Source organism: Sorex araneus, chromosome 8 (assembly GCF_027595985.1).
Source record: "Sorex araneus isolate mSorAra2 chromosome 8, mSorAra2.pri, whole genome shotgun sequence".
Lineage (NCBI taxonomy): Eukaryota > Metazoa > Chordata > Mammalia > Eulipotyphla > Soricidae > Sorex > Sorex araneus.
This window is the reverse complement of record NC_073309.1, coordinates 13,779,872-13,800,333: the sequence shown is the minus strand read 5'-3', so window position 1 is coordinate 13,800,333 and position 20,462 is coordinate 13,779,872. Positions and strand designations below refer to the sequence as shown.

The 20,462-nt window shown below is 38.5% G+C and overlaps 1 protein-coding gene across 1 annotated transcript in view; it reads right to left on the bottom strand.

Annotated features, from left to right (window-relative positions):
- Positions 1-20,140, bottom strand: part of TERB1 (telomere repeat binding bouquet formation protein 1) — a 32,908-nt gene extending 12,768 nt beyond the window's left edge. Inside the window, exons 1-11 of the mRNA XM_055145615.1 lie at positions 20,110-20,140; positions 15,418-15,528; positions 15,122-15,250; positions 13,402-13,533; positions 10,898-10,958; positions 10,702-10,817; positions 10,491-10,613; positions 8,717-8,869; positions 6,794-6,925; positions 3,529-3,654; positions 1,374-1,528 (exon numbers count right to left, since the gene is read on the bottom strand). Of these exons, the coding sequence (XP_055001590.1) occupies positions 1,374-1,528; positions 3,529-3,654; positions 6,794-6,925; positions 8,717-8,869; positions 10,491-10,613; positions 10,702-10,817; positions 10,898-10,958; positions 13,402-13,533; positions 15,122-15,250; positions 15,418-15,528; positions 20,110-20,140 (1,269 nt within the window). The remainder of the gene's footprint in view (positions 1-1,373; positions 1,529-3,528; positions 3,655-6,793; positions 6,926-8,716; positions 8,870-10,490; positions 10,614-10,701; positions 10,818-10,897; positions 10,959-13,401; positions 13,534-15,121; positions 15,251-15,417; positions 15,529-20,109) is intronic.
- Between the last annotated feature and the right edge of the window lie 322 nt (positions 20,141-20,462).

Here is a 20,462-nt window from a genome sequence, read left to right as displayed (position 1 = left end):
GTTGGCAAGAGTGGATAAAAAGAAATCTACACACTGTTGGTGGAAACAGGTGATGAAAATAGTAATTTTCATGGTTTAAAAAAATTTTTTAAATTGAATCACCATGAGATAGACCCTTACAAAGCTGTTCATGATTAGGTTTCAGTCATCGATTTGCTCGAGTGGGCACCAGTAATGCCTCCATTGTGAGACTTGTTACTGTTTTTGGCATACTGAATACGCCACAGGTAGCTTGCCAGGCTCTGTTGTGCGGGCGGGATACTCTCAGTAGCTTGCCGGGCTCTCAGAGAGGGACAGAGGAATCGAACCCAGGTCGGCCGCGTGCAGGGCAAACACTGTACCCATTGTGCTATTGCTCCAGTTCATGTATGCAATGTAAGGAAATAAATTTGATAAGTAGTAGCTCTGGAGAGATTGTTCAAAGGGTTAGCAAATGCTTTGCATTCAAGAGGCCCAGGTTGGGGGCCGGAGCGATAGCACAGTGGGTAGGGCGTTTGCCTTGCACGCGGCCGACCCGGGTTCGATCCCTGGCATCCCATATGATCCCCCAAGCATCGCCAGGAGTAATTCCTGAGTGCAAAGCCAGGAGTAACCCCTGAGCATCACTGGGTGTGACCCAAAAAGCAAAAAAAAAAAAAGAGGCCCAGGTTGAATTTATAACACCACATGGTATACCTAGCACACCTAGCACCAGAGTGACATTATGGGAGTAGCCCCTAAGAACAACTGGGAGTGGCCCCAAAACAAAGATAAAAAATAAAATAATTGAACAAACAAAATAAATTTTTAAAAAATAAGCCAGTATACATTGGTTACCGGAGGGAAGAAATCTGGAGGTAGGAGAAAAGACTGAAGGGTATAAGAAAAGATCATGTTTTCATTTATAACAAAAAAATTTTAAAACGTGGTGAAAGGTTTTACTCTCCAATCTTAACTGTTGAATATATATATATATATATACATATATATATATATATATATATTTTGGTTTTTGGGTCACACCCGGCAATGCACAGGGGTTTCTCCTGGCTCTTCACTCAGGAATTACTCCTGGCGATGCTCAGGGGACCATATGGGATGCTGGGATTAGAACCCGGGTTGGCCTCGTGCAAGGCAAATGCCCTACCCGCTGTGCTATCGCTCCAGCCCCTGTTGAAAATATTTTTGTTGTATTTTTTAGGCCACGTCAGTGGTGCTCAGGGCTTACTCTTAGTTCTGCACTGAGGGATGACTCCTGGCAGTGCTCAGGAGACCATATGGAATGCCAGGGATTAACCAGGTCAGCCACATACCTGCTGTACTATCTCTCTAGCCCCTTTACTGTTAATTGGATTTTTTTTAAGTCCTATGTTATTTGAAACAAAGAAACTAACCTCATTTTCTTCTCTTTCAAGCTGTTCTATTCTGTGTAAAATTTCTTTTGCTTTCATCCAATAATTTTCAAGATCCATCTCTTTTGTATACATGTCCTTTAATAGTTTTGCTTCATCTTCATCAAAATATTCTAGACTTAGAGATAATTTCTCAGCTTTGAAACATGTGGGGAAATGAACTGATTATTAGAAATTTGATTAACACATTAAGGACATCCTCATCTCCCCCCACCCTGATACGCTTCTACCCTTTCTCTAAAAAAGGACATCTTCACCCGGACACTATCTTACTTCCATTATAGTTCTGTAAATAAGTGTAAAGCAAAAGCCTGGTAGAGGCTTGAGATCTGAGAGTCACAAATTAGACTTCATTCTTCAGAATCACATAAAAAACAACAGCACAAAGGATCAGAGAGATAGTATAGGGGTTAAGATGCTTGTCTATATGTAGCCCTAAGTACTACCCAGAGTGGCCCAGCAAAATACTGGATTACTCTTCCCCAAAAAAGCATGAAAACTATTGTGGCAGGTATATAAATAACTCCAGGTATACTGACATTGGTCTTGTTTGATCATTTTTGGTTTTAGGTACTCAGGGCTTATTCCTGACTCTACTCGGGAATCACTTCTGGCAATGCAAGTGCCCTATCCGCTGTACTATTGTTCTGACCACAGGAGTAAGTACATTGGTTTTAATGGTTTGATTTGGGTTTTGGGCCACATGCAGTGATGCTCAGGACTCATTCATGATGGTATTCAGGGGACTGACCATATGTGATGCTAGGGATTGAAACAGGGTTGGCCACTTTCAAGGCAAGTGTCTTAATCTCTGTATTACCTCTACAGCCACCTGGTTTTATTAGTTTGTTTGTTTGTTTTGGTTTTGGACCACACCTGGTGGTACTCAGGGCTTACTCCTGGCTCTGCACTCAAGGGTCACTCGTGACTGCCTTAGGGGACCATATGGGGTGCAAAGATCAAATCTAGTGCAAGGCAAGCGCCCTACCCAGTGGGCTATTGCTACAGTCCCTGGTTTTAATATATTTTAAAATCACTATACCACTGTCACCCTATTATTTGTCGATTTACTCAAGCAGGCACCAGTAACGTCTCTATTACACTCAGCCCTGGTTTTAGCCCTTAGAAATAGCCCTTAAATTTATGTATCTTATTTTTATTTATTTGTTTATTTTTTGGTCACACCTGGCGATGCACTCCTGGCTCATGCACTCAGGAATTACCCCTGGCGGTGCTCGGGGGACCATATGGGATGCTGGGAATCGAACCCGGGTCGGCCGCGTGCGAGGCAAATGCCCTACCCGCTGTGCTATCACTCCAGTCCCAGATTTATGTATTTTAAAATATAATTTTTTAAATGGCTTTCTTCTTTAAACACTCTTTTCATGATTCCTGGCACTGCAAATAAATGCTCTTCAAATATTTAAAGCGATTTTTCTTCAACAAAGATCAAAACTCCTATCACAGCTCTTATCCCGTGCTTCAGTTACACTGCTATCATATTGTTCAATATACCAGGCTCTTTGCCATCACAGGGTCTCACTGTTAGTCAGACCTGATACGCTTGCCCATAACAAACTCCCTTCTTTTCACCTAATTAACTCTACATTCAGATCTCAGCTAAGAATTACTTCAAAATCATTTTGGCTCCAAGTCCAAAACAGAGTTCTTTTTAATTGGATCTGAAAACTATTCTATCCATTTCTACCTCTATGCTAATTTATAATACATTAATTTTTTAGCTTAATCAATAAATTATTTTTCTTTAATTTAAACTCCAAGAGTATCTGCTTTGTTGTTTTTTATCACTGCATCCCCAAAGTTTGATATCATTCAATTAACAAGAAAGTTTTAAGAAATAAAATGAGTGTAGCTTGTGATTTTATTATAAATCATTCATAGTCTATGCTTTTAGGTCCTAAAATTAAAATTCACCTACACTTCATAAGGGACTTATGTTTTTGTTTCATATACACTTTCTATATGCTATAACACTTAGATATCAAGTCCAAATTTATGTACTTTGCTTTTTAAAGATAAGATCCTGGGAACCAAAGGATCTTGATTCATCAAAACAAATACAAACTGCCACTCACAAACTTTGGTTGGTATTTTCTAAAAGCAACAGCATACTTACCAATAGTTTTACAGTTGTGCAGAACAAAAGTGGCAGCTTTATTTAGTTCCTCACTATGAGATTCAGTTAAGGCTTGTACCATGAGTGGAAGCCCATTGTTTTTAAAAAGAGCATACTGATTTTCCTCTGGAAAAAATTTAAGAGGTGTCAGATCAGTTATGTGATCAAAAAATTCTCTGCATGAGGTTATACTTACTCCTTGTAATAATTAAAATCATAGTTCAAAGTATAGAACAAAAACAATTTCAACAGTTTTCTGTTTCAGAAATAATACATTTACATGAAATATACAAAACTCCACAGCCATGCTCAAGGTCATTCTCCACATGTTGGGACGAGTCCCACGCATGAAGGGACCGGCAGAGGAAGCCAGGTGTGCGGGACCCGGGGCTGAGATCTCTAAGCCTGCTCGGATTGGGACTGGGCCTTCTCCACCCAGACCCCCCATTTTCCAGTAGCTTGGCAGCCACACTCACAAACTGCCCTTGGCGCCGTGTAATCCCACCAATGGCCAACATCCAGAGACTATAAGACCAAGCTCCTGGAAGCTTTGCGGTCAAGTGATATCTAATAGCCTTCTCCCTTTCGGAGAACCTGACAAGCTACCAAGAGTCTATTGCCACCATGGGAGAGCCTTGCAAGCTCCCCATTGCGTATTCATATCTCATATACAGTAAAAGATATACACATACCTCTCAGATAGCCTGGCAAGCTACCAAGAGTATCCCACCCACATGGCAGAGTCTGGCAAGCTACCCCTGGTGTATTTGATATGTCAAAAACAGTAATGATAGGTCTCATTTCCCTGACCCTGAAAAAGCTTCCAATTGTTGGGAAAGATGAGTAAGGAGAGGCTGCTAAAATCTCAGGGCTGAGTGAAACTGAGACGTTACTGGTGCCCGCTCGATTAAATCGACAAACAATGGGATGACAGTGATACAGTGATACAAAACTCCTAAGTGTTCATCATTGAAATGCAGTCAGAGGGGCTGAAATTAGAACATAATGGTTAAGATGTTGACTTAACCATTTTGTTGACCAGTTTGTCCCCACCAAGTGTGACCCTGAGCACAGAGATAGAAGTTGTTTTTAAGTACTGCCAGGTGTGGTCCAAAAGCCTAAAAAAAAAAAATACCAGAGAGAAATGCAGCCAAAGTAGTGTTCAACTTCCTAAGAGTAAATGAATTAACCCTACTTAGCTTAAATCCTAATTATATAAAATCTAAGAGAAAGAATAGAGAAATACACTAGTAGATGTAAGAGAAACCACCAGAAGGAAAAGAGCAGGAAAAACAAACAAACATGAGGGAACAAAGACATAAAAAAAAGTAGGATGGAGGAGTGATATAGGAGAAATAATAGAGGGCTTATCTTGCCTTGCATAGACTGACTGAGATTTGATCCCTAGCACCATATGGTCCCCTAAGCACCACCAGGAGTAACTTCCAGCACAAAGAAGCAGCCCTTGAGTGGCCCAAACAACCCCCTTGAACACCCCAAAAAAAATGAGGGTGAGGGGCTGGAGCGATAGCACAGCAGGTAGGGCATTTGCCTTGCACGCAGCCAACCTGGGTTCGATTCCCAGCATCCCATATGGTCCCCCAAGCACTGCCAGGAGTAATTCCTGAGTGCATGAGCCAGGAGTAACCCCTGAGCATCGCCAGGTGTGACCCAAAAAGAAAAAAAAATTTTTTTTAATTTTAAAATGAGGGTGAGAAAGAGAAGAGGTTGGGAGTAGAGAGAACAAGAGAGGGAAGTAGAAAGGTATGACGAGAAGGAAAGTGTAGAAAAAAAGAAGAGGAGTAGAAAAAGAGAAGAGAATAGTAGGTGAAGAAAGAACTTCTGAAGGTTTTCACCGGGGAAAACAGTGACAGATCTGTACAACAATATAGAGTAGACTGAGAAATGGAGATAAAATAATGTATAGCAATAAAGCTATTGAAAAACATTGGCTAAAAGATGTCAACGTGGGGGCCAGGGAGATAATACAGTGGGTTGGGCATTTGCCTTGCACGTGGCCAACCTGGGTTCAATTCCCAGCACCACATATGGCCCCTGAGTTCACCTGGAGTGATTCTTAGGTGCACTGAGCACTACCAGGTGTGGCCCCAAAACAACAACAAAAAAGAACAAAAATATATATTATGGAGGCAAGGAATAGAAGCATTTTATGAACTATGGTGGAGAATATTGGTACTTTGGTAGTGGACGTGGTGTGTTAATATTGCCCTCTTGTAAAATTGGGATGGTGGTACTGAAGTTGGGCAGAAAGGCATAAATAAGGAAGGGGTAGTAAAAGTAGAACTACAGGTCTTAGTGAATGGCTCAAAATAATGGTTGAAGAAGTATGGGAACAAAATGATTGCTTTGAGAAAACTAGGAAAAGGCAATGTAATACCCTTTTTGTTTGTTTTGTTTTGTTTTAGGCTACACCTGGCTATTCTCCGGCCTTAGTCCTGGAGGTTTTTTTAATAAAAAATAAATTTTATTTTTATTTGGTTTTGGGTCATACCTGTTAATGCTCAGGGTTTATTTATAGTTTCTGTGGTCAGGGATCATTCCTGGCAGGCTCAGGAGACAATATGCTAGGAATTAAACCCAGGCTGGCCACTTGCAAGGCAAGTGCCCTACCCACTGTACTACTGGAGTTCTGTGTGCAGTGATTACTCCTACTCCTAGCAGTGCTGAGGAACCATACATAGTGCGATCAAACCGAGGTTGACCATGCACAAAACTAGCATCTTAACCCCTATGTTATTTATTTGGCTCAAAAAGAAAGAAAGAAAGAAAGAAAGAAAGAAAGAAAGAAAGAAAGAAAGAAAGAAAGAAAGAAAGAAAGAAAGAAAGAAAGAAAGAAAGAAAGAAAGAAGGGAGGGAGGGAGGGAGGGAGGGAGGGAGGGAGGGAGGGAGGGAGGGAGGGAGGGAGGGAGGGAGGGAGGGAGGAAGGAAGGAAGGAAGGAAGGAAGGAAGGAAGGAAGGAAGGAAGGAAGGAAGGAAGGAAGGAAGGAAGGAAGGAAGAAAATATATAGTGGCCTCTCAAGCAGTGCAATAATTTTAAGCCTTTAATATGACTAGGGACAAAAAAAATCAAGAGTCTACTATTTTCATATGCACACTGAGGGATCAGGGCTTTCCATTTGGTCCCCTAAGTACTGCCAGTGTAACTAACTTCTAAGGAGAGAGTTAGGAGTAACACTGATTGTGGCCATAACACCCCCCCATCGCCCAATAAATAATAAGTACACTAAATAAATCCAATACTTACCACACTTCTCTGTACAATGACCAAGAGTAAGTATAATGCTAAATTTTTCTCCTGAATCCAGACTTTCATGACAAAATAACGTGAGAAGCTTTGAAACAATACAGTACTTGGATAGCACTATACCAAAGGTAGCTATTAGCACAAAATAAAACAAAAATAATTAAAAACAAAATTACATATATAATATCACATACATACTATTTCTAAGGTATCATTCTGGGTATTACATATATAGTATCTATACTCATTTCTTAACATCTACTATGTGTGTATGGATAAAATTACATACATTATAATATAACAGTGGCTAATACAAGCCCTCATCAATCCTTTCCTCATAGCCAAAGACATTTTATTAAAGCAAAATTTTAAAGACTTTTAAATTTTTTCCTGCAAAATTTTGTGAATATGAAGTATAATCTACCCAAAAGTTGAATGTTTATTCTTCCTACTCTTTTTAAAAATAAACTTTGGCCACATCTGGTAGTGCTCAGGGCTTATTACTGGTTCTGCATCAGGGATCACTCCTGGCAGGGCTCAGGGGACCATATAGGGTGCCAGGACTGAACTGCAGTCAACCATATGCAAGGTTAGTACCATCCCTGCTATACTATATCTCTGGCCCTATCTTCCTATTCTTATCTAGATTGTGACTATTCTGTCATTAAAATACAATATTAAATGACATGGTTCTATTGATACTAACATTGTAATAAAGTATATCTAGAGCTATGCTGAGATGTGACAAAATTCACTAAGTCCACCAGATTAGAAATTTATAGTGTATAGTCTATGGTTTTGCATCTCTGAAGTGCACAAAGAGCCTAACATGTAACAGAAACTCAATAACTTATTTTTCAAAAGTCATCTATTTTTCCAGTTATTCCCAAGAGTTGATTATTACAAAGTTTTATAAATTATCATATTCAAGATTTTTAAATGAGAAAAGTATCTATTGGTTTTAAGTTTGGCTTTATCTCTAGTTATGGTATTCTGTTTTTTTTTTTTTTTTTGCTTTTTGGGTCACACCCAGCGATGCTCAGGGGTTACTCCTGGCTTTGCACTCAGAAATTACTCCTGGCAGTGCTTGGGGGACCATATGGGATGCCGGGGATCGAACCCGGGTCGGCCACGTGCAAGGCAAACGCCCTACCCGCTGTGCTATCGCTCTGGCCCCAGTTATGGTATTCTGAAAAAGACAGATCTGATATCAGAAAGAGGCATAGTTTAGCTATATGATTTTTTTTTTTTTTTTGCTTTTTGGGTCATACCCGGCGATGCACAGGGGTTCTTCCTGGCTCTGCACTCAGGAATTACTCCTGGCGGTGCTCGGGGGACCATATGGGATGCTGGGAATCGAACCTGGGTCGGCCTCGTGCAAGGCAAACACCCTACCCGCTGTGCTATTGCTCCAGCCCCTAGCTATATAATTTTAAAAAATCTATAAATTAGGTCTTCCTTACGTATCAAAAATGTCCCTTAATTTCTCTTCTAAACCTTTTAGTGCTGCTTAAAAATATAATCTGGGGGCCAAGATACAGTACAGTGGGTAAAACATTTGCTTCACACTTAGTCAATCGGGTTCCATCCCTGGAATCCTATATGGTTTCCTGAACTCCACAAGAAGTGATCCTTAAGTGCAGAGCCAGGAGGAAGTCCTGAGCACAGCTGCATGTGGCCCTAAACAAAACAAAAATAAATTTGGTTTGGACTCAGGGTTCACTCCTGGTTGTGCTTGGTAAGTCCTATGTAGTGCCGGGTACTGAACCAAGCTAGCCATACATAAGGCAAATGTCTTAACTCCCGTGCTATTTCTCCAGACCTAAGAAATAATTTTGAGAAGAGTTACAATTCCTCAACACTCAATATGCCAAACTCAAACAAAAGGCGACTATAGAAAAATTACTTAGCAAGTCCACTCACGATTATCTGCAATACATGCATCCACTGTCTTTGCCACCACCACTGCAAGCTTAGCACTGGAAGGAGTCTTGTGTGAATCAGATTCCAGCTGCACAAGAACTTGGGACAATACATCCAGTCCACCCACAGATACAAAGTATTCCTGAACATATTCTTAAAAAAAAATGCAGCAAAATTATTAATACCTCAATGGTTTCATTAAAACAATTTGCACTAAGTACAATTTTAACTTGACTTTTTCAAGCACTTATTTAAAAATTCCAAAGTTAAATAGTTAAAATAGTCGTATGTATAACATAAAATAGATTATTTATAATGGAAGAAATTCACGTGGACAGTACAATACAGTTTTTCTTGTGTGTTAACTATGCTTCATTTAGTGAGAACTGGTATATTTTGTAAGAATGATATTAAAGTCAGCTCCTTCAGTTTCTTTACTAGAATTTACTAGAATTTTAAAGATTGGCTTTCAGGTATTTTTTTTTTCTTTTTGGGTCACACCTGGTGATGCTTAGGGGTTACTCCTGGCTTTATACTCAGAAATTACTCCTGGCAGTGCTTGGGGGACCATATGGGGTGCCAGGTATCGAGCCTGGGTTGGACATGTGCAAGGCAAATGCCCTACTGTCTGTATTATCACTCCAGCCCCTGGCTTCATTCTTTTTGCTTGGTATTGAACTTAGCAAGCTGCCTATTTTCTAAACTATTTCTTTATTAACCTTTTAATATCTGGTAAGACATGTGATGATATTGTCTCTCATTCCTGATATTAACAGTTTGGGCCTTTTCTCTTTATTTTAGAGTAGTCTGTGTAAAGCATACATTTCATTGATTTTTATAAATAACTACCAGTTCATTTCATTTCACTGCTTTTTCTCTGTTTTTTTTTCTTTTCTTTTCTCTCTCTTTTTTTTTTTTTTTTGTGGGGTGGGGTGGTTACCACGTCCAATAGTGCTTGAGGATTACCAGTTCTGTTTTCTGGGTTGTTTCTGTGGTGCTCAGGGGACCATGTGGTGCCAGGCATTGAACTGGGGTCAATCTTGTAAGCAAGGTAAATTAGTTAATCTCTGTACTAATTCTCTGACCCTCTTTTCTTTTTGCAAATAGAAGTCCTATCCAGCAATAAACAAGTTCACCCTGTTTATAATTTGATTTCTATAGTTACTTTGAACTTTCTTCTCTAGCTTCTTTTATTTTATTGATTGATTGATTGATTGATTGATTGCAGGGTTGGGGCGCACCTAGCATTGCTCAGGGGCTATTCTGTCTCTGTATTCAGGAGAGATCCTTCCTGGTTGTATTCAGGGAACAACATATTGTACCAGGGATTTGAACTGGAGTCAGCCACAGGTAAGGCAAGTGCCTTATGTCTTGTACTATCTCTCTGGCCTTATTTTCCAGTTTCTTAAGTGAAAGTTGCTATGTCTTAATGTTACAAATTTAATGGAAACACTAACTTTGCATTTAATTAAACAAGGTTTTGTTATGCTTTTAAATATGTTTCTTCAAGTATGATATATAGCAGGATTCTTGAAATTTATCCCACTTCATGTGAGAACTTCCTGTGAGAAATGTAATATGGCCAGCCAAGTGCTGCCAAAAACACTTCAGAATCAATAGGCAGGTGGTTTTGAATTAATGGTTGGTCGCTGCATGTTCAGAAATCTTTTACTGATGCCAAATTTTTACAACTCCACATTCAGTTATATGATGTTATATGGGGCTGAAACCAACAGTTTAAGAAACTAGAATCTAGAAAATAATAAATACTTACTGTTATTTGCAAGAGTAAGTCCAATAAATGAACAAATAGGGCGAACTATCTCAGGTTTCATGCAATTTACTAGCCAATTATTAGCATCTGGGAAAAGTGAACTGCAAAACATTTGATTCTCATCTGAAAGGCAATTATGCTTTAATGTGACTCTGGAAATGTCAGTTTTTGTTTTAATTTTTTAAAATATTAAAATATTTTATATAATTACCATTTTGAGGATTGTTGACACAGACACTCAAAGTACTACACACTGAAGACCACAACTGGTAACTGTGAAGAACATTTTTATCTGACAAATTCAAATCATATTCTGAAAGAATTGTCCTATTAGATAAAAAATATAAGTAAATTCATATAAATTGTTAAAATCTTTTATGATTAATAATAAATTTTTATTTGCTTACCTGAATAACTGTGACAGAACTGAAATACAACCTGTTTCTCTCACAAGTGTTTGTCCAGTCCCTTAAAAAAATAGCAGATATTATTAGACTTAAAAAAAAGCTTTAAAGAAAAATAATCACATATGTAAATAATTTTCAATTAATTAATTTTTACTATGTGTTTTATTTAATTTTTCTAGTATTAAATTGAGGTATATAGAAGCTTATGAATTACTTTATTATTTTCTTTTTTTTGGTCCCACCCAGCAGTGCTCAGGATTACTCCTGGCAGGGTTCAGAGGACCACAAGGAATGATAGGAATTAACCCAGGTTGGCCACAGGTAAGGCAAGTGCCCTACACACTATACTATTGTTCCTGCCCCTCACTTTAAGTATTAGAAAGTGGAGGCCAGGACACAGTACAGTTGTTCGGGTGCCGGATCTTGTTAAGATTCCCAGCATCACATGGTCCCTAAACATTGCCAAGTACAGTTCTGGAAGTCTCTGAGCACTGCCAGATATGGCCTCAAATTCAGGTCCCCACCCCCCGCTATGGTGGTCCAGGTATCCCTAACACAGCAGAATAGCATCTCGGGCCGGTGTGCTGAACCTAAAAGCTAGGCTGGCTGAGAATAATAGGTGGGACCCCCAAGCACCACTTGCAAGGCCAAAAGAAAAAGGAAAAAGACCACAAAGTATAATAAAGTTGTAAGAGATTAAGTATAATACAATCATCACTGTCACTGTCAGCCTGTTGTTCATCAATTTGTTTGAGCGGGCACCAGTAACATCTCAATTACACTCAGCCCTGAGATTTTAGCTGCCTCTCCTTACTTGTCTTTTCCAACAATTGGAGGCTCTTTCAAGGTCAGGAGAATGAGACCTATCGTTACTGTTTTTGGCATATCGAATACGCCAAGAGCAGCTTGCCAGGCTCTGCCATGCGGTCGGGATATTCTCGGTAGCTTGCCAGGCTCTCCGAGAGGTTGTATATATATGTTAATGTATTTGGGATATGAATACGCCATCTGATATAAATACAATAATAACAGATTAAAACAAGTATTAAAATTATAAATGAAAATTACCTACTTAGAGAATGACACCATTCAAACTTCATCTAAAATTTAAAATATGGGGCTGGACAGAGAGTACTGTGGGTAGGGTTATTGCCGTGCTTTCCATGACCTGGGTTTGGTCCCTGGCATTCTGTAGAATCCCCCACGCCCTTCCCACAACAATCCCTGAAGGCAGTGCCCTGATACTGCCAGGTGTGGCCCCAAAATAAAACAAAACAAACAAAAAAATTAAAACATTTTATATGGTTATGGATTACAATACCAAAATACATTCCAAAATATAAAAATAATGGGGCTGGAGTGATAGCACAGCGGGTAGGGCGTTTGCCTTGCACGCGGCCGACCTGGGTTCAAATCCCAGCATCCCATATGGTCCCCCGAGCACCGCCAGGAGTAATTCCTGAGTGCATGAGCCAGGAGTGACCCCTGTGCATTGCCGGGTGTGACCCAAAAAGCAAAAAAAAAAACACAACAACAACAACAAAAGCAAAATATAAAAATACTATCTAGAAACTTTTGAAATCCTTATAAAATGTCTAAAAATTTAAATAATCAAATTAGGCAATATTTTAAATGTTTTAAAAAATAATAGGATTGGAGAGATATTACAGCAGGTAGGGCCTATGCCTTACATGAGGCTGACCCACGTTCAATCCCCAGAATCCCATACGGTTCCCTGAACACAGCCAGGAGTAGTTCTTGAATATAGAGTCAGAAGTAACCCTACGCATCAGAGGGGTGAGACCCAGAAAGCAACAAAAAACCAAAACGAAAAATAGTAAGATTTTTCTGAGCAGAAAGTAGCACTGTAGCACTGTCCTCCTATTGTTCATTGATTTGCTTGAGCGGGCACCAGTAATGTCTCCATTGTGAGACTTGTTACTGTTTTTGGCATATCGAATACACCATGGGGAGCTTGCCAGGCTCTGCCGAGTGGGCGGTATACTCTCGGTAGCTTGCTGGGTTCTCTGAGACGGGCGGAGGAATCGAACCTGGGTCAGCCGCATGCAAGGCAAACGCCCTACCCACTGTGCCATCACTCCTATTCTATATGATCTTTGCAACTTTTCGGTAAATTTTAAATTATTTTAAGATAAAAACTAGGTGACAGAAAATAGTTTAGGGATTAAGGTACTTGCCTTGCAGATGGCCAAACCTGGTTTAATCCCCTGACCACAGGTCCTGCCAGGGGTGATCCCTGCGCACAGAGCCAGTAGTAATTCCTAAGCACAGAGCCAGGAGTAAATCCTGACTGAGCACATCTAGATATGGCCCCCACGCAAACAAACAAATACCAAACAATTACATGTATGTTCTCCTCTTTTCTTAAACTCAGTACTTCTCAAAAGTTGTTAAGAATAAGACACTGATACAGGACTGGTATAAAAAGATTGATATCTGTTTCAAATATTTTTGGAAACGTATCTAGAAGAGAATGTACTTACTATTATTTGAAACAAGAACCAAAATAACGTAGACAGACATTCTTTTTAAGTTTGTGTTTGAATCACTCTTAGATAAGAAACCAGTTAAATCTTCAAACAATTCTGAAGTACACAAAGTCTGTTGACAATAAACTGAAACATGGAAATATAATTTAATTTCTATGCATTAGTACATTTAAAAATATATTGAACAAAACATAAATTTGTCCATCTGGGATGGTTCTCAGTCAGATATAATTTAATTGTCAGATCTACATAGTGAAATAAGTGATACTTATTCAGTCAACTAAGGAAATAGTATCTTAATCAGCTTGACCTAAGTTATAAAACATATATTGCAATACCCAAAATTTCAAATAAAAATCTAACTAAACTAAAAATTAAAGTATGACCAAAATTTTGAAAAGAAAAAGTGGAAAATGTATCAAGAAAAAAAAGAATATTCAAAACCCTGCTTTAGAAAACAGGAACAAATGATATTGGTGCTACTTTTTAAGACATAACTAAAAAGCAAAGGTATTTTTTTAGATGATACTGGGGCTGGAGAGATAGTATAGCAGAGAAGATGCTTGCTTTGCAGTTGGGCAACCCAGGCTTGATCCCTGGAACCATATATGGTATCCCCAAACCCCAGCAGAAGAGATTTCTGAGTGCGAGCCAGGAGAAAGTCTGGAGCACAGGTACGTGGTACGTGTAGCCCCTCTCTCCCCAGTCAAAAAAAGAGATATCTATCTTTAGTAGTTTTTAATGTATGTGAAAATCAGGCAAGCAGTAGAATTATTTTTAAATAATTTTGAGCATAGGTATATAATCATCATTTGATCCAGTGTTTAGGATCAGTTATTATTAATTCTCCCCTCAAACTAAGAACTATATTTTATTTATTTCTTTATATGCTTAGCAGGGATCACTCCTGGCAGGGTTCAGGGGACCTTATGGGAAGCTGGAGGACTGAACCCGGGTGGACTGCTTGCAAGGCAAGTATCTTACCCGCTGTACTATTCTGGCCTTGAGTTTGTTCTTAACAAGTGATGAAGAATAGTTAATACATGAAAATACAAGAAAATAAAGTTTTCTTGACAAACCAATGCTTTAACCACCTTATTTCAGGTGTACAGCTTAAAAATTTTGCCAAAATGAATTCCTGAATCTAGAGTGTACTTATCCACATATAAAATTGCTTGGGATTACCTTCAATTAATTCAATAGTACCTGGATGAAATTATCTAGACGTGCAAAAAAGAACTTAGGGACTAGAAGAGATGGTTCTGTAGTTCTTGCATGCAGCCAGCCCCAGATTTATTCGCAACTCCAAACAGTCCACCAATATCACCAAGTGAAGACCTGGAGGCCCCAAGTACCACCAGGGTTCCTCAGGTAATTTCCAGAACCACAAGGCTGTAGCAGCACCATATTCTCAAACATTTTCAATCAACTGCCAGCCTGATAGGCTGAGAATCACCCCACCAATTACTTTTCAGTATTTTGTTAAGATATAATATGATGGGGTTGTGCAATAGCACAGAGGCTAAGGCATTTGCCTTGCACATGGCCAACCCGGGTTCGATTCCCAGCATCCCATATGGTCCCCTGAGCACCGCCAGGAGTAATTCCTGAGTGCAGAGCAAGGAGTAACCCCTGTGCATCGCCAGGTGTGACAAAAGAAAAAAAAAGGTATAATATGATGCTTAAAGGCTAATGAAGTAATGTATCAATTTACCATTTTGTTCTGCAACAGTTCCCAATATATATAAAGCTGCTTCTTTAACTATGCTATGTTGACTTGACTTTGCAAGATTTTTTACAAACATCAAACCACCAATTTCTCGAAAATAAATACCTGCATTACCTGTAAGGCATACAGAAAAAAAAATAGAAAATATATTTTTATAAGGATAAAGTAATCACATTAACACAGTAATAAAACATGTGGAATAACTGAGTGGAAGAAAAGAACTAAGTATATTTCTAATATTGAATAAATAGAATCACAGAGATGTCAGTCTTGGGTCTTACAGTTTTGTTGACAAATTGAATGAATAGTAACCAAAGCTTCCTTTTGTGAAAGAGGATTGTCCATTTGATACTTTAGACACTCCAACAATAAGTTCAAGTCAGTCTTCATTTCTAAAAAATAAAATTTTTACTATTTTAAATTAAAATTTCATCTGAAAACTAAAAATCTCTCTAGATATAATTTGTAGTACTTAAAATAAGTATTTATCAATTTCATAATCTAATGATTAATAACAATGATTAATAAAGATATATGAAAGATGTTCTTTAAAGTAGGAATTTGAGATAAATTCCTTATAATAACTTGTATTCTCCCTGATGAAAGAAATAAATATAAAATTTGGGCTGGAGAGATAGTATAGCAGGTAAGGTACTCGTGTCTAACATGCATTTGATCCCCAGCATCCCATAAGGTCCCTCAAGCACTGCCAGAATAATTCCTAAGAGCAGACCCAGGAGTAACCCCTGAGTATTGCTAGGTGTAACCCAAAATCGAAAGAAAGAAAGAAAGAAAGAAAGAAAGAAAGAAAGAAAGAAAGAAAGAAAGAAAGAAAGAAAGAAAGAAAGAAAGAAAGAAGGAAGGAAGGAAGGAAGGAAGGAAGGAAGGAAGGAAGGAAGGAAGGAAGGAAGGAAGGAAGGAAGAAAGAAAGAAAGAAAGAAAGAAAGAAAGAAAGAAAGAAAGAAAGAAAGAAAGAAAGAAAGAAAGAAAGAAAGAAAAGAAGGAAGGAAGGAAGGAAGGAAGGAAGGGAGGGAGGGAGGGAGGGAGGGAGGGAAAAAGAGGGAGAAAGAAAGAGAGAAAGAGAAAGAAAGAGAAAGAGAGAGAAAAAGAGAGAAAGGAAAGAAAGAAAGAAAGAAAGAAAGAGAGAGAGAGAAAGGAAGGAAGGAAGGAAGGAAGGAAAGAAGGAGAGAAAGAAAGAAAGAAAGAAAGAAAGAAAGAAAGAAAGAAAGAAAGAAAGAAAGAAAGAAAAAGAAAGAAGGAAAGAAAGGAATTTCAAATTCAAATAGTCTCCTTTACATAAGTTTAAATATGTTGACATTCAGGAGTATGTTGATAAAAATGAAAATAAAACATTAGAATTTATGGAGTTATAATTAAACAGTATATATATGTGTGTATATATATTTATATATAAATATATATAGAAAAAATATTTAAATAATTTTGCCATTAATTGACTGCAAAATAGAAGGAGCTTGAGTGGATGATACAAAGAAAAGTCAAAAGAAAAAAGAATTATAAATTATTTTTCTCGTATGCAAAAGGATATAAAACTGATAAATGAGTACTGGCAACAGATTCAAGATTTCCTGAGGAGGAGAAAGAGGGGGATGAAAGAAAACAGAGGGCATAAGGAAAGGTAGTGATAAATCTTTGTCTGACAAAAAAAAAAAAATTGTCTGGAATCTCTGATCTGTCTTTCTGAGTAAAGCAGGCTATACATATCAGAAAAACACATATGGGGGCTGGAGTGATAGCACTGCGGGTAGGGCGTTTGCCTTGCACGCGGCCGACCCGGGTTCGATTCCCAGCATCCCATATGGTCCCCTGAGCACCGCCAGGGGTAATTCCTGAGTGCAGAGCCAGGAGTAACCCCTGTGCATCGCCGGGTGTGACCCAAAAAGTAAAAAAAAAAAAAAAAAAAACCACACATGGTAAATTTCAAAGAACTCTTTTTTTTTTTTTTTTTTTTTGCAGGGGTTGGGGGGAAGCTTCCACACCCAGCAATGTACTCCTGGAAGTGTTCTGGGTACTACATGGGATGCTGGGGATCAAACCCTGGTCAGTCATGTGCAAGGCAAATGCCCTACCCACTGTACTATTGTTCCAGTCCCAGATTTCACAGAATTCTTAAGACACTTTCCACAATACAGATTTTCTACAAAAAAAAAAAAAATTCAGTGATTCTTAACTCTTCTTTGATGATATCACAACAGATACCTGGCTCCGATTCTGCTTATGGTTAATTTATTTACCTGAGTTTTGGAGCCCTACAGTGATAATAACCTATATAGTTTGGATTATTTTCTTTCCTTGCCTAGAATGATTTCTTTCCTGTGGTTTCTTTGAATTATTTCTTACAATTCTGGGTTTCCCAGTTGTATGAATTTAATAATTTTCTTTTTTGCTTGAACGAATTTGTACTGGCACTCTCTTCCATGCAACTCAAAGGCACAAATACTGCCGAATCAGATAAAAACTCTACTCATTTATTAATTATTCATTGAATGTCTACTATGAAATATTATAATTTAATAGTAAACACACCATTTATAAATATATGTATCCACACTACCAAATGGGAATTGTGATTCCAAGAAATTCACAATCTGATGATGGAGACAGAAAAATATGTAATAAATTTTCTATTATATGATAGATTGCTGAGGGAGCATGCATAATTACTCCTTCTCTCTCCAGAATCCCCATATTCTCTTCAAATGTTCTCTTTCTTTTTTTTTTTTGTTCTGGGGCCACACCTAGCACTGCTCAGAGGTTACTCCTGACTCTGCACTCAAAATCATTCTTGGTGGTACTCAGTGGATCATGTGGGATGGCAGGTATCACACTCAACTTGGCCATATGCAAGGCAAGTGCCTTACCTGCTGTACTATCTCTCTGGCTCTCTTCATTTATTCTCTCAAATGACTTTTTTTTCCCTTTTGTTTTTGGGCCACACCTGGCAATGCTCAGAGGTTACTCCTGGCTCTACACTCTGGAATCACTCCTGGTGATGCTCAGGGGACCATATGAGATGCCTGGGGATAGAACCCAGGTCAGCCATGTGCAAGGAAAGCATCTTACCCACTGTACTATTGCTCTGGCCCCATTAAATGACCTTAATATTACAAGCACCCTCAAGCTACTGCTATTTACTTTCAACAAAATTTTTTATTATTCTCCAGTTTCTTATCACCCATTCAGACCTCATTCAGTATTCTGCAATCTAGCTAAAATCTATTAAATTTAATTAAAATTATCTACTAAGTACAAAATTGAGTAATTCAATCATCATCTATGACATGTAATTGGTGTTTTAAAATAGTTTTTTTTCACAAATAATTCTCCTATGGCTAATTTCCAAAACCCCACATAGCTAACTTCCCCCATGAAATGTTTTTCTGAGAGATTTTTTTTTTCTTTTTGGGTCACACCCAGAGATGCACAGGAGTTACTCCTGGCTCTGCACTCAGGAATTACTCCTGGTGGTGCTTGGGGGACCATATGGGATGCTGGGAATCGAACCCGGGTTGGCCGCATGCAAGGCAAACACCCTACCCACTGTACTATGGACCCAGCCCATGAGTTTTTTTTGGTTTTTTTAGGGCACTTTTTCTTAATCAAACCCTATGAAATGGGGGTACATTAGGACATAATTTCTCAAACTGTGGGTAACAACCCCCATATGAAGTCATGTTACTGAATGTGGGGATTTTAAAAATCTATTATTTATGGGACTGGAGCGATAGCATTGTGGGTAGGGCATTTGCCCTGCACAAGGTTGACCCAGGTTCAATCCCTGGCATCCCATATGGTCCCCCAAGCACCGCCAGGAGTAATTCCTGAGTACAGAGCCAGGAGTAACCCCTCAGTATCGCTGGGTGTGACCCAAAAAGAAAAAAAATCTATTATTTATTGAACCTGGAGCAATACTGGGTAGGGCATTTGCCTTTCAAGTGGCTGACCTGGGTTTGATCCCTGGCATCCCATATTGGTCCCCCGAACACCACCAGGCATAATTCCTATGTGCCAAGCCAGAAGTAACCCCTGAGCATCACCGAGTGTGATACAAACAGAAAAAAATATTATTACCAATAAAAGCTTGATTTGTTTAATTATCAGTAAAAATGTATTTAAATAAAAGTTTATACTTTTGTTATCAGTAAAACTGTTTAATTTGAAATTACAGTAAATTAATTTACTATACCTCGTGGTGCTCAGGGATCACTCCTGGCAGATTTGGGGAACCATATTTGGTGCCACGGATCAAACCTAGGTCAACTACATGCAAGGTAAGTGCCCGTGAATGACACTATCTAACCCCTGTATACTGATTTAATATATCTAGAATTATATAAAGCTTTCTCAGGTGAAAACGGGTTGTGTAAGAAGTCCTGCTTTAGGGAACACTGTTCCCACCCTTTCCTCTTTTTAGTATTTCCTTTCTGATTAACTTCCTCCATGTCCATGGATTCAATCTTTATTTTTCTGTTTGTTTTTTTTTTTCTATTTTAGGAGAGTCCTACCTGGTGTTGTTCAGAAGTGATCACTGGCAGTTCTCAGGAGGCAGTATGCACTGCTGGGGATTGAATCGAATCTACATTGGCCACATGCAAGGCAAGCACCTTATCTTCTGCATTGTCTCTTCAGCCCAGTTTCTCTTTTCTTAAAAACAAATTTGTACCTCCAGGGATACCTTGAAGATAGTCTTCTCAAGTCCCTACTGCTCTTATACATATTTATAATGTTATATAATATGGTTTTATTAAATCAGCTATTACAATACCTTAATTATCAGATGTCTTTTCCCATTACAATATTAGATTCCTAAAGTTAGTGTGACAGGCATTGAGCAGATGCTCAATATCTATTTATGTAAACTGCTAAATGAATCTTCTACTTCCCATTAGATAATAGGCTGCATAGCCTGCAAATATAGCACTAACTCCAGGTATGAGTCATGAATTTCTCACCTTGTATTTTCTTTTTTTCTTTACTTTCCATGCTTGTCTGTATTATTTCTTCTTATATTTCACCTATGAGATAAAGATGTTTTCTCAATTTATTGAATGTTTCAGAAAATGCAAAGGGACAAATGCAAAAAATGCAAAAGACAAATAGTTCCTCTGAAGGCAGAAGAGGAATTTAATTTGCCACTTATGAACAGTGCAATATTAATTCTCTGAAGCTCAATCTCCTCATCTGTAAAACAGAAAATCCCTCTGCCATAAAAACTGTTATGGGGTCGGAGAAAGAGTATATTTGCTGTGCACCCAGCAGACCCAAGTTCAATTCCCAGCTCCATACATGGTTCATCAAGCTCCAG